Here is a 14,526-nt window from a genome sequence, read left to right on the forward strand (position 1 = left end):
TGTGCACAGCAGCTGTGCTGGTGAGGTGTAAAAGAGAACATGATTCAACTGCAACGCTTAAATTCTGGTTCATTTGTTCATTTAAAAAATATTGTTTTGGGGGCACCTGGGTGGCTCAGTCAGTTAAGCGTCCAACTTCAGCTCAAGTCATGATCTTACGGTTTGTGGGTTCGAGCCCTGTATCAAGCTCTGTGCTGACAGCTCAGAGCCTGGAGCCTGCTTCGAATTTTGTGTCTCCCTCTCTATCTGCCCCTCCCCCTCTCACACTCCATCAAAAATAAACAAACATTTAAAAAAAATTTTAATAAATATTATATTGTATTCAGGTGCTATATGCTTAAATATGGAGCAGAGTTTTTAAAACTGTAACTAAGTACGCATAACATAATCCAATTTCTGAAAAGATTAAAAAGTACACACACATAGAAAATGTCAAGAAACCTAGCAGTGTGACCTCTAGGAAGACCAGAACACAGAAAGAGGGTCTTTTGGGAAGCAGACATTTTTAATTCTAACAACAGTATAGGCCAGTTAGAGAATGCAAAAATATCAAATAGTTTCTCAAAATGTACCGTAAAGAAATTCATAATCACAGAAGTCAAATGGCACAGGGGCGACAAGCTGCTTGGGATGTTACAAACATCACTATGAGTATCAAAAAATAAACGAGCTTTACCAACAAGCCATAGCTGGACAGTTCATGTTCAGTATAAAAAATAAACAATCTCAGTGCAGCTCCAGACAAGTCTACAAATCTCCAGCTTCTTCAATGTTTACATCCCTGCAATCTCAGCAGTTCATGCTGGCAAAATACCAACTTTCTATTCAGAGATTCTCGCCCCCTTTTCCAAAACATTTAAAATGCACTGCGTTTTAATTTCATGTCAAGTCTTCCAAATAAAATTTAGTGAACATTATTACATGATGATAGGTTTCAAAAATGAACTATTGGGACTTCATCAAAATAAAAAGCCTCTGCACGGCGAAGGAAACAATCAGCAAAACTAAAAGGCAACCGATGGAATGGGAGAAGATATTGGTAAATGACGTATCAGATAAAGGGTTAGTATCTAAAATCTATAAAGAACTTAACAAACTCAACACCCAAAAAACAAATAATCCAGTGAAGAAATGGACATGATGATAGGTTTATTTCATAAACACACACCACTGAATTTTAAATAAAAAATTATGAAGTGTAAACTCACAAAGTAAAATTTGAACTGGGTGATACACTTTACAAATAAATAAAAGGAGACAGATGAACTCCAGATTTATACTGAGAAATCATTCCAACAGTAGTATTCATAAATGTTACTAAACATTTTTTTAATGTTTAGTAAAAAACATTCCTTTTTAATTAAATTGTTTTTAAGTAACAAAGCCAGGAATAGAGAAAGCAGTATCTAAGGGCTTCTGACGTTTAAAGGGCTGGAAGAGACTCAAAGTCATTTAGGAACTACTACCTCTTCCTCTGGGGAAATTTCAGGAATACAAAACCAAAACTACAACAGAACACACCCAAATGTGAAATTTCTCAACAAAATTTCTGGGTGAGTCTACAGCCTCCCCAGGCTCCAAAGTCCTGAAAGTTAGGAAGGCCCTCCTAGTGGCTAGCATAAATCATGTCAGTTAAAGGGTGTGTTCATCAATGCAAAGGAAGAATTGACAACCTTGGCTTTCACGATATCCCTTACCAGCAGCAGCCTTCCCTGGCCCCAGCCACAGAACTCTAGTTTCTTTTACTTCTATACATGGGTCCGTTGACATGAAGAAAACTTTTAGGAATGTGACTGTTGATTTTTATAAGAAACTCTGTAGCTACATTCATTTTACATACCTGAAAAATTCAAAGTTGAGACAAGCCTTTGGCAAGAAAAACTTATCATCTTGTTTGAACCAGAGTTTGCTCATAGCTGTATCCTGTGATGGAGAAACAATTTGGTTAGGGAAATACGGGCACATTCTGCAAAAAGCTCAATCAAATCATACTTCAAGAGGAGTAGGACAGAGGCACTGCTGAGAATTTTGTTCTGCAGAGGCTGCTGTCTTATGGCCTTGAAACAAACTCAGAGGGTCACCAGGTGGGAAGGTGAAAAGAGAAAACTGCTGATCCTGGTAGCAGAGAGAAATCACCCTTCTGTCTCCCCGGGTGTGGGGGCTGGGGGGATGGGGACACAGTAGAGGAAGGGATAGGCTGGAGAAGCCAATTCCAACTGTCCTGTCCCTGTATTTTTGAACATTGGGAGGCAGACGCAGGGGTCCTTAGGGGGGTATAGCAGCCAGCCTCCAAGGTGAGCTACAGCAATCCTTGCCTGCTGGCATTTACATCTTGTATAGTCCTCTCTCCCACAATGAACCAGGATTGGTCTACGTGACCAACAGACTATGACAGAAGTGATGGCAGGGTAGCTCTGAGATTAGATCCTAAAAGACATTGTAGTTTCCATCTTGATCACCCACTTTCTCTCTTGAATCACTCACTTTGGAGGAAGCCAGCTTCCAAGTCAAACAACTCTATGGAGAGGCCCATGTGAAGAACTAAGGCCTTCCAACAACCACACAACTGAATTTAGAAGAAAATCCTTCAGCCCTAGTTGAGCCATCAGATGACTGAAGCCTCACTCAACAGCTGGACTATAACCTAATGAGAGACCCTGAGCCAGAACCACCCAACTAAGCCACTTCCAGATTTCTGATCCTCAGAAATTGCATGCAGATAAAAATAAACATTAAGTTGCTAAAATTTGGGAGGAATTTGTTATGATGCAGTAGTGGATAACTAACACAGTCAAGAATGAACAAATAACCCACTACCTTAACTCTCTACTTCACTCATAGGGTATTAAAAACTCCTGAAACTCTGATGAGAGATGTAAAGGTTCTCCGTAGATTACTCTGAGAAGACCTATTTAAAACAAAGCGCCTGAGTGGCTCAGCCGGTTAAGTGTCCAACTTCAGCTCAGGTCATGATCTCATAGTTCGTGAGTTCGAGCTCCACATTGGGCTCAAAGCCTGGAGCCTGCTTCAGATTCTGTGTCTCTGTCTCTCTCTGCCCCTCCCCCACTCACACTGTTTCTGTCTCTCAAAAAATAAATGTTAAAAAAAATTTTTTAAGAAAAAATAAAACAACAAATAATAGGAGAGGTAAAAAAGCTTTCTCTTTGAATAACCCAAACTATAACTCATTCAAACGTCATTTTTAAAGAAAAATGGTTGTCTAGTTAATAATCTAGTTGCATGAGATAAATTAAATTTCAAGTTTCTAAACACTCTTGTCTCATTGAGTTCATCTAAATGTTAGGTCCTTTGAAGAAAATAAGAAGAAAGATGTGTGTCTACAGTGGTGAGTTTAGAAAGAGAATTTAGGAAAGAGGATGTGTATTAATAATTTGATCCATTTTTCCACACAATTTGCTCAAGGTGTGAAATAATGACACAAAAAGAACATTCTGAAAAAGGGGGGAAAAAAAGCGCCCCATTTCTCAATCACCCTTTTCACTGGCTTATTAACTTCCTATATTCCTTGTTCTCATCAATTTCCTAGAGCCATTCTACCAAAATGAGAATTATTTTCAAGGGCAGGAAATCCAACAGCTACCCTTGGATATGCTCTACTCCAGGATTTAGAGATTTTCTTTATCTCTAACTTTCACGATGCAGTTCTCTAACTTCCACTTCCTACTGGGTCTTCAGTGACTATGGAAAGGAGGCCGATAACTTTCAGTAGATTTGTGGTTGTAGCCTAGATTTATCTTTTTTTTTTCTGCAAAGAAAACAATACCCCTAGATTCTAAATTCTTTAGTAGTTTGTTTGCTTTAACATTTCTAGCCTTTTAATATTTCTTAACAGTTATTCTCTACAACTTTCCGTTAGCTCTTAGGATGTGAGCCCCCCAAAACAACCTAGTACCAAATGCAAGAAATCATCTCTCTATCCCTTCCGTGTAATAGGTGCATCTCCTAAATTTAAAAATCACTGATTCTAAGGGTGTTTGGGTGGCTTAGTCGATTAAGCATCCGACTCTTGGTTTCGGCTCAGATCATGATCTCACAGTTCATGAGTTTAAGCACTGGATTGGGCTCTGCAGTGACAGTGCAGAGCATGCTTGGGATTCTCTCTCTCTACCTCTCTCTGCTCCTCTCCTACACTCTCTTTCTACGACCCCTTCTCTCAAAATAAATAAGCATTAAAAAAAAAAAATCACCAGTTCTAACATGTTACCTTAATAAGAGAAGGGTATGGTGTTGCTTCTTTTTCTAATGATAAAATCTCAAAATTCGTAGGAATAAATTCATTCTTCGTTGGAAGTTTAAATTTTCCATTCAGGTCAGCATTTTGCCATTTCTGGATGAATAATGAAAAACACACACACACAAAAGCAATTAGAGTTGCGCTGAAGAGTGTAAAATAGTCCCTTTGCTTAATGTCTAGGCAAATATTAAGGGGATACGTCACACAGCTTTCCTTTTCCATTTCCAAATCCACTGACGGCTTTTCGTGAAACTTGAGTTGGTCTCTCTTTTACTAGTCAAGATTTTACACTTACCTGTCTTTCCTCTTTACATATTTCCAAAATGACTAGCTGAGATTAAGGGGCAATCTGAGACTTCAGAACACTGAGAGACTACCTGGTCCATATGAAGATCACGTTTGCTCTAGCTCCCTAAAGAATGGAGAATAATCTGGAAAAGGATATATTCTTGCAATTGATAGATAGTAGGTCATTTATAAAATAATTAAACTTTCAGCTGCACTAAGTTACTTGCATGTATGGCTTGAAAACTAGATTAAAGGGTTTCTTTCAGAGCCTAAATGTCCATCAACTGATGAATGGATAAAGAAATTGTGGTTTATATACACAATGGAGTACTACATGCAAATGAGAAAGAATGAAATATGGCCCTTTGTAGCAACGTGGATGGAACCGGAGAGTGTTATGCTAAGTGAAATAAGCCATACAGAGAAAGACAGATACCATATGTTTTCACTCTTATGTGGATCCTGAGAAACTTAACAGAAAACCATGGGGGGGCGGGGGGGGGGGGGAGGAAAAAAAAAAGAAAAAAAAAGAGGTTAGAGTGGGAGAGAGAGCCAAAGCATAAGAGACTTAAAAACTGAGAACTGAGGGTTGATGGCGGGTGGGAGGGAGGGGAGAGGAGGTGATGGGTATTAAAGAGGGCATCTTTTGGGATGAGCACTGGGTGTTGTATGGAAACTAATTTGACAATAAATTTCATATAATAAAAAATAAATGAATAAATAAATAAATCTAATGAGCAAATATTAAATAAAAAAAAAAAAAGGGTTTCTTTCACTTTAGTACTGCTTCCTAAGGCCTGCTCCACCACTCTCCCAACGATCATGTGAACTTCTAAGTGAACCAGTAATTCACGCACAAAGTTAAGGACAAAGTGGATACTTAAGTCTGGATTGTAGGACAGGGTTGATACAACATGTTGACTGTGCTCCATGGGCTAGTTCCAAAAGGTAAGTGGGACAGATCACAGGTCAATGATTGTTGGACTCTAATTTATAAGACTTCTCATTATGTTAAAAAAAAAAAAAAAGGGCCACCACTGCCAGTGATGCTGGGTTCAGCGATTTGGTCTTCAGATGATCCAGCACAGCCTTGCAGCTTCTGCAATTCTATTCTGTTTTGGTTTCTACATTTATGTTTTTTGGCACTGGAATGGTGGGAATGTTGGCCGTATTATGAGTAGCAAGTTTCCCGAATGGCTGAAGAGTAAGGGCTGGGAAACACATGGTAAATAATTTCGCTGCTAAACTCCCAGATAAATTTGGGTTGTTTTGGGTTTTGTTGTTGTTTTTCCTTCTGTTTTTAATTAAGTAAGCTCTACACCCAAGGTGGGGCTTGAACTCACAACTCTGGGATCAAGAGTTGCATGCTCTACCAACTGAGCCAGCCAGATGTCTCCCAGATAAATTTATTTTAAAAAATTCCCATTTGGGGCAGGTTTGTTATGAACAGAGCTTGCTGAATAGGGGTTCTCTTTTGCTTTACAATTAATTCATGGGAGATCAGCATTCCTCAGTTTAGCTAGATGGATATTTTCATATACTAAGGGGCTCCAGTGATTTCCTTCTGTATTGTGAATAGGTCAGAGCGATGGTTTTCTTAAACTATCCTTTTTTTCTGTATTGTCATTATACAAGTACATTTAAGAAATGTCCATTATTCAAGTTTAACTAGAACCTAGTCAGAGCAAGGCTTTCTGGTGTTTTCCCACAAATAAAGGACAATATCAAAGCTACAATAACAATGAAAACTAAAAAGTACTAGACAAGTAGGTTAAGACTCATAAACAAAAGCTTCACTACTTATGAATGGGGTAACATACTACCTAAACACAGCTGTTTTGAAACAAATTCTAATTCCCTTACATTGACAAAAAGAGCAATGACACAATAATGAGGCATACAATATGGCACCTCCTAAAGTGAAGACTGTGCGAATCCCAGAGACTATTCCCAGCTGCACACCCAGCACGACGGTGAGCCCTCTGGAGCCCTTGTATCTGTTTTTCATGCTACTTCCATCTCTTCTTGCCTGTTTTGGTGCCTTTGCTTCTCTGTGTACTTTGGACTTCAATGATCTTTGACTGCATGAGGCTGAGGGTCTGCTTTCAGCCCTGACGGTCTAACAGACACATGAGAAGGTGGCCATAGTGCCATTTCTTCACACAAAAACCTAAGCTCTAGCTCTCCATCTCCTTGTCCACACTGCTCAGGACAGCACAGACAGCTGTGGGCCGTCACTCTCCACACTGGCCCATGAGTTGATCTAGGGAGCTCATATTCTTGGGTGCCCCTCACAATGCCAAGTTTATTCACAGATGACTGAACCCTACCTTAATGACTTCGTCTGGTACAGCTTCTTGCTTGTACTGGGTTCCATACCACTCTTCCGTGCGATCAGTTTTTCCTTCAAAAGACTTGGAAACTATCGCAACCCTAAAGATAAATGGAAAAAACAAATAAAAAAACCTTATAAACTCATGTTGTATATATGCATTTCTAGAGCCTGACTCCTGAAAATGTTTTTTTAATTTTTATCTTAGAGAGAGAGAGAGAAAGAGCGTGCCTAAGTGGGAGAGAGGGGCACAGGGAGAGAGAGAATCTTAAGCAGGCATCAAGTTCATTGTGGAACCTGACACAGGGCTTGATCCCACAACCCTGGGATCATGACCTGAGCCAAAATCAAGAGTCAGACACTCAACTGACTGAACCACCCAAGTGCCATGAAAATGTAAATAATATCCAAGAATATGGTGGGCCTCTAAGACCCAGTAAGTCCTATAATGTTTAGTCAAAACAAGGAATGAAGTATAGAGGTTTCTGGCCATAGTCTCTGTTATCCTTTGGTTAGAGCCCATCATTTTTATAAATTTTTTTTTCAATGTTTTATTTATTTTTGGGACAGAGAGAGACAGAGCATGAACGGGGGAGGGGCAGAGAGAGAGGGAGACACAGAATCGGAAACAGGCTCCAGGCCCTGAGCCATCAGCCCAGAGCCCGACACGGGGCTTGAACTCCCGGACCGCGAGATTGTGACCTGGCTGAAGTCTGACGCTTAACCGACTGCGCCACCCAGGTGCCCCAGAGCCCATCATTTTTAAAGTGAAAAACTGTGTACAGGAGTCTTGTGGATATGCTACCAACTAAAATTTTTAAAGAAGAGTAGCTAGGGAAAAATACTGAACAAACTCAGTTGGAAAATAGTCTTAAAAAAAGCAAAACAAAGTATTCCTTCCCAGGAACAGCTGAGGCCCAGTGTTAACAAAAATGGCAAAAAACAAAAACAAAAACAAAAAAAACAAAAAAAACCCCCACCAAACCAAACCAAACCCAAAAACCCACAAAAACAAACAAACAAACAAAACCCCAAAAACCCTTGTTGGCTCATCCAGATATCCAAAAACCCAAAAACACACTCATATTATTATTTGCTAAGTTTGTGCTCTATGTTTTTTCCCTACCACATACTACCATCATATGCATTTAATACATATACATTGCCCTTCCTATTGCTAGAGGTGAAGGAAACGAGACCAAGAAACACCTCTCTATCTTCTGGTTTGTTAAAAGCTTTCATTGATGGGAAAATAGAAACAGCCCAGAAGTCAGAAGGGAAAAAAAAAAAGTTCAGGGAAAAAAGGTAGAGCTAAGTCAGTCCTGTTACTGGTCCCACTTCTCTTTTACGTCCCAATTTCAATAACAAGGTCTAGGTATGCTCCTACTTGTTCTCACCCATCCTCTCAGAGGTCTGGTTCCAGCCTCTGAATGTCTGCCTCACAGCTGAAAGCCCAGTACTTGCAATGAAAACTCCTCTCTACTGAATACCCAACCATCTTCCAAATCTTTGTGTTCCTGTCCCTCATCACACCTTCCCAACTTCAATGCCTGACTGTCTGAATTACTGTCAACTTCTTATTTATTCTAGATGAAATACTCTACCTGGCTAGCTAGACTTGGTCTTTATCACCTGCTTTAGGGTAGATATAAGCAATCCGACTAACCTGTTAGCATGACTGACTAATCTACCAGCTGAAGGTATTCAAGCTGCCATTGACCACTGCCAGTTCTAGAAAACATGCTAAATAAGAATATATTCCACAGAAACAAGTGAGAAATCATAGGGTTTAATGGATGAAAGAGTTCTGTTATCATGTCCAGAGAAATGATCCATGTTTGGCAGTTTGAGAATTCCTCTTGCAGGGTATATGTAGAGTGTATATAGAACTCACAAGGCCACAATTAGCAACTACGTGGATGGAACTAGAAGGTATCTGAGTGAAATTAGAAGAAATTAGAAACTAGAAGGTATCTAAGCAAAATTAGCCTGTAAGAGAAAGACAAATACCATATGACTTCACTCATATGAGGAATTTAAGATACAAAACAGATGAACCTAAGGGAAGGGAAGCAAAAATAATATAAAAACAGGGAAGGGGACAAAACATAAGAGACTCTTAAATACAGAGAACAAACAGGGTTGCTGGAGGGGTTATGGGTGGGGGGATGGTCTAAATGGGTAAGGGGTATTAAGGAGGACAATTGTTGGGGTGTCATACACAGGGGATGAATCACTGGAATCTACTCCTGAAATCATTATAGCACTATATGCTACCTAATTTGGATGTAAATTTAAAAATAAATTTAAAAAAAGGAAAAAAATGCAGGCAGAAACCATTAAAAGAAGAAGAAGAAGAAGAAGAAGAAGAAGAAGAGGAGGACGACGAGGAGGAGGAGGAGGAGGAGGAGGAGGAGGAGGAAGAAGAAGAAGAAGAAGAAGAAGAAGAAGAAGAAGAAGAAGAAGAAGAAGAAGAACAACAACAACAACAACAACAACAACAACAACAACAACTCCTCCTCCTCCTCCTCCTCCTCCTCCTCCTCCTCCTCCTCACAGGGCCACATGAAGGGTATGTAATGTTTCTTAAGGACATTCATTCAATACATGACAGGGTCTGCTAAGACTCAGTCCTAGAAAATGCTTCCACTCTTGCTCACTTCCTAGAGAATGAATGGACTGATTCTAAAGGAGACTTCTGAAAATTGTGTTAGGAAGTTAAATAACCTGGTAGCGAGGTGGTGTTACCATCTTCTCTTCCATGAGATGCTTGATTCTGGAAAAGCTTGTTACATAGATGGCTTTGGTTTCCCTGAATGACAGCCCATGCATCAGAATAATGAAGTAACTGATTATAACTTGTGAACACTGAAGCATTCATTTGGTAGTGGACATGCCCCCTGAAACAAGAAAACTGTAAACTCTGTTCTGAGAGAGAAAGTGAAAAGGTTCAGGTAAAGCTGCCATATGCTTTGGAGGATGACTATGTGACATAGAGAGCAGCAGAGGCTGGACACTGCTTAGCAACAGGCAAGTTAAAAGGGGGAGAAGAAGGGAGATTGGTCAGCTGCAATCCTAAGGGACTGAGACGGCTGCATACCCAGGTAAAGCGTATGGGTAACATTTGAAATGTTACAAGGAAGCAAATATGAAATAGATAAACACAGTTCCCCAAACAAGGCAAACTTCAAATACTGGCCTGATAGAGATACCTTTGCAAAACAAGAATTGGTGTGCCACTGAGGAATTTAAAACTGAAATATACAGTGAAAGGCTATGTATCTAAAAATAAATTATAAGAGGTAGGCAAGGGGAGTGATAGCAGAGACAGAGTACATACACATCAAATCTACTTAGAAATGCAGAGTGTTGAAGCACAAGAACACTTGAGTTATGGGAAAAAGAGAGAAGTTACAATAATCTAAGAATGCCACGGACAGCTGCAATATATTTAACTGCAGACAATTCAGAAAAACTAGCACAGATACTATAGCATCCTTAGACTATCTGCTGGAAATCTAATTATACTAAAAAATAGTCTTGAGTTTTTTAAGTGTGTGTTTGTGGTGGTGGGAGCAATGCTATTCTTTAACTCTATCCACCGAGAGCTGGTTGCTGATACGGTACTGACATGGTCCTTAGAAATAGGAGAGAAATGAACTTTTCTTTTCACACTGAAAGTTATAACAGTGAGAAGGAAAGAGTGGCCTAGCATGAATGCTCACCACAGACTTCAAGTCAGCCATTTAGAAATGTTGAGAGGAAATGAATAGCTATTGAAGCTGGACAGTACCCATTCAGAAACAGTAAGTATCCTGACCATAGACATTAAAAGGCAATATGGTTCCCAGGGTATGAATTCTCATGATACTTTTGCAAATAATCCCTGAGAGAGAAGTGGAATGACATCCAAGAACGAGGAGAAGCTTCACAGGCAGTTGTGATGACTTCAAACAGAATTAGTAGAGAGGGCACAGATCTGGCCATCAGAAACTTGGAATCTGGCTGATACTCTGACTCACTTTCTTTGAGATCTTGCCAAAATCACAGTTAAGATCTAAATTAGGCAAGTCTCTGGGCTTCAGTTCCATTACCTTTTAAATAAGGATTCTAAATAGATGAACTCTATCCTTCCACCAGAATTCTAGAATATCGTGATATCAAATCATATTTTCAAAAAATACACCCCAAAGAAGAAAGACAGTACCAAAAAAAATCCATTGATGAAACTCAAAGTCAAACTTAAAGAATAGTGTCAGGAAGTAAATAAAAATAAAACTTAAAAAAAAGGTGGGGGGGGGGCGCCCTGGGTGGCTCAGTTAGTTAAGTGTCTGACCCTTGATTTCAGCTCAGGTCATGATTTCACAGTTCGTGAGTTCAAGCCCGGCATCAAGCTCTGTGCTGACAGATTCTGTCCGGCTCTGCTTGGGATTCTGTCTCCTCTCTCTGCCCCTCCCCAATCTGCTCTTGGTATCTTTCTCAAAAATATTTATCTTTCTCAAAAACAAATAAAAATAAAACTTAAAAAAAAAAAAACCAAAAGAATAGCGACAGGAAGGCCAAAGTGCTGAAGAAATTGAGGTTCATGAAAAATGCTAAAAGACACTTTTTAAAAAGGTTTCTTAAGAAAGAAGGAATCAGGGGCGCCTGGGTGGCGCAGTCGGTTAAGCGTCCGACTTCAGTCAGGTCACGATCTCGCAGTCCATGAGTTCGAGCCCCGCGTCAGGCTCTGGGCTGATGGCTCGGAGCCTGGAGCCTGTTTCCGATTCTGTGTCTCCCTCTCTCTCTCTGCCCCTCCCCCGTTCATGCTCTGTCTCTCTCTGTCCCAAAAATAAATAAAAAACGTTGAAAAAAAAATTAAAAAAAATAAAATAAAATAAAAAAAAAAAGAAAGAAGGAATCAAAGAAAGTTTAGGCTAAATGCTTAGAGAATTCAACCTTTATTGAGCCCTGACAGCCTGAATCTGAGAAAAACAGGTTTTTTAAAAAAAAATGTTTATTTATTTTTTAGAGAGAGAGAGAGAGAGAGAGAGAGAGAGAGACAGCGAGAGAGTCCACGCGTGTGTGCTACCAGGAGAGGGGCAAAGAGACACAGAGTACGAAGCAGGCTCCAGGCTGAGCTGTTAGCACGGAGCCTGACACAAGGCTGGAACTCATGAACCCCGAGACTATGACCTGAGCTGAAGTTGGATGCTTACCCGACTGAGCCACCCAGGCACTTCAAGAAAAACACAGTTTTTACCTGGGAAGAACTCATAAAGCAAAATGACCTAAAGCAAAATGCGATACACTGGTCTCAGGATAGCAGATGACAAGACTACTGAATTAGAATTTGAATACTGATTTAGAATTTATGGGTCTTTAAACTGCAAAGGTGGACCAATCCCCTGGCTGAAACCCAGGCCAGGGTTAGTGAGTGAATCAGCCAAAGTGGCTCAAATGAATTCACATCTCCAATGCAGATCATACTCTCTGATGCTTAGGCAACTAATAAATCCCAGTAGGATCAATGCCCAACACCTTTTAGAAATACTGGAGGACAGGAGAAAAGGCAGAAAAGATGGAGATGGATAAATGCTCTGACTTTCAGAAAGGGAAAGGAGTGGAGCCTAAAAAAAGCCTAGGCCAGTGGTTTAGATTCTAGTCACCTGTCAGTCTACCAAACATTAGACAAGAAGACAGTTATCACTAGGACCTGCATACATTCAGAAAGAACAACTCCTCCCAAAGACTTATTTATGACTTAAGCAAGGCATGTGGCAAAGACTATAGCTTTATTTGTAGGTTTAATATGGCAAAGTGGAAATCCCATCTCACACTACCACATAGATGAAACTTAGGCATTATGCTAAGTGAAATAAAGATATGTTGTATGATTCCACTTATTCTAGGTATGTTAGCAGTCAAATTCATTGAAACAGAAAGTGGAACGGGGGTTACCAGGGGATGGTAGGAGGGAGAAAAGAGGAGCTGTTTAATGGGTACAGTTTCAGTTTTACAAGGTAAAAAAGTTCTGGAAACCTCTTTTACCACACTATGAATATACTACAGAATTGGACACTTAAAAATGGTTAAGACTATAAATTTTATGTTATGTGTTTACCATATAAAAAAGATGTCCACTGAACATATATGTGTGGTTCTATTTCTGGACTCTGTTTTATTCTAATGATTTCTCTTGGATCCTTAGGCCAATGCACAATGTCTTAACTAATGTAGCTTTAGTTAGTCTTCAAATCTGGTAGTTCAAGTCCTCCAACTTTTGTTTTTATGTTCAAGAGTATTATAGCTAATCTAGGTCCTTTGTATACCCATATGTATTTTGAAATCAGCTTACCAATTTCTAAAAGAAAAAAAGGCTATTAGGACTTTAATTGTGATTACATGCAGTCTGTGTTATTTTATTTTTTTAAATGTTTATGAGAGAGAGAGAGAGAGAGAGAGAGAGAGAGGGAGAGGGAGAGGGAGAGGGAGAGGGAGGGAGGCAGACAGCAAGGGTGACACAGAATCTGAAGCAGGATCCAGGCTCCGAGCTGTCAGAACAGAGCATGACTCAGGGCTGACACTCGTGAACCTCGAGATCGTAACCTGAGCCAAAGTCGGAAGCGTAACCAACTGAGCCACCCAGGTGCCCCAGACAGGAAAAAATTTAATAGCAAGTCTCCTAATCTACAAACAAGGTCTTTAATTTCTTTTGGCACTGTTTTGTAGTTTTATATATGGATGTGTTGCTTATCTTTAAATTCACTCCTAATTATTTTATATTTTTGTTGTTATTGTAAATATTTTTTATTTTGAAATAATTACAAATCCATAGAAAAATGCAAAAATAGTATAGGGAGATCCCATGTACTCTTCACCCAGATCTTCAGTGGTTATATCTTAATTATAGTACAATATCCAAATAAGGAAGTTGATATTGATAGAATGTGTGTGTATTGTTAGTTCTATATCATTTTATCACATTTATCAAACTGTGTAACTACCAGTAATATTTTTAATTTTCTCATCGTTTGCTATTAGCACATGTCAGAAAAGTGCAAACCACGGTAACTAGGAAAGACTGATTGAATAGTTCTGTCAGAAGGATTTTTCTTCTTCAAAAAGTTCTACCAGATTGTTGATTTCATTAATAAAATGACTGTTGCAAAAAACATACTTACTCAATCTCCAGATCTTCAGGAGAATTTTAGAAATATGTGCTTGACACCAGGGAAAAATTAAAAATGCAAAATTTGTGTCAGTTAAGTATATTCTTTGTATTATTTGACTTTGGAAAACATGGGTGAAATTCAATTTTGAGGCAGAAATATCATGGGATAGTTCATAAGCTCTTTAGGGCTGAACCTCCTCTAGAAAGAATATCTTTGTTACTGTAAAAGCTCCTCCAATTTTTGACCTCCTGGTTAATCACTGGTCAGTGAGAGGATTCTGAGATTGTAATGCTTCCCTCCACTTAAAAAAGAGGGTGTCCTAGCCTGGGTGGCTCAGTTGGTTCAACGGCTGACTTCAGCTCAGGTCATGATCTCATGGTTTGTGAGTTCAAGCCCCGTGTTGGACTCTGTGCTGACAGCCTGGACCCTTGAGCCTGCTTCGGATTCTGTGTCTCCCTCTCTCTCTGCCCCTCCCCCATTCATGCTCTGTCTCTCTC

General features: G+C 39.5%; 1 protein-coding gene across 4 annotated transcripts in view; it reads right to left on the reverse strand.

Annotated features, from left to right (window-relative positions):
* The window catches only part of IDE (insulin degrading enzyme), a 111,694-nt gene that overhangs the window by 23,795 nt on the left and 73,373 nt on the right, over positions 1 to 14,526 (reverse strand). For all 4 annotated transcript variants that reach the window (XM_023240740.2, XM_023240739.2, XM_023240741.2 and 1 more), the window contains exons 12-14: positions 6,874 to 6,976; positions 4,226 to 4,348; positions 1,841 to 1,923 (exon numbers count right to left, since the gene is read on the reverse strand). In XM_023240740.2, coding sequence (XP_023096508.1) covers positions 1,841 to 1,923; positions 4,226 to 4,348; positions 6,874 to 6,976 — 309 coding nt within the window. The remainder of the gene's footprint in view (positions 1 to 1,840; positions 1,924 to 4,225; positions 4,349 to 6,873; positions 6,977 to 14,526) is intronic.

Source organism: Felis catus, chromosome D2 (assembly GCF_018350175.1).
Source record: "Felis catus isolate Fca126 chromosome D2, F.catus_Fca126_mat1.0, whole genome shotgun sequence".
Classification (NCBI taxonomy): Eukaryota; Metazoa; Chordata; class Mammalia; order Carnivora; family Felidae; genus Felis; species Felis catus.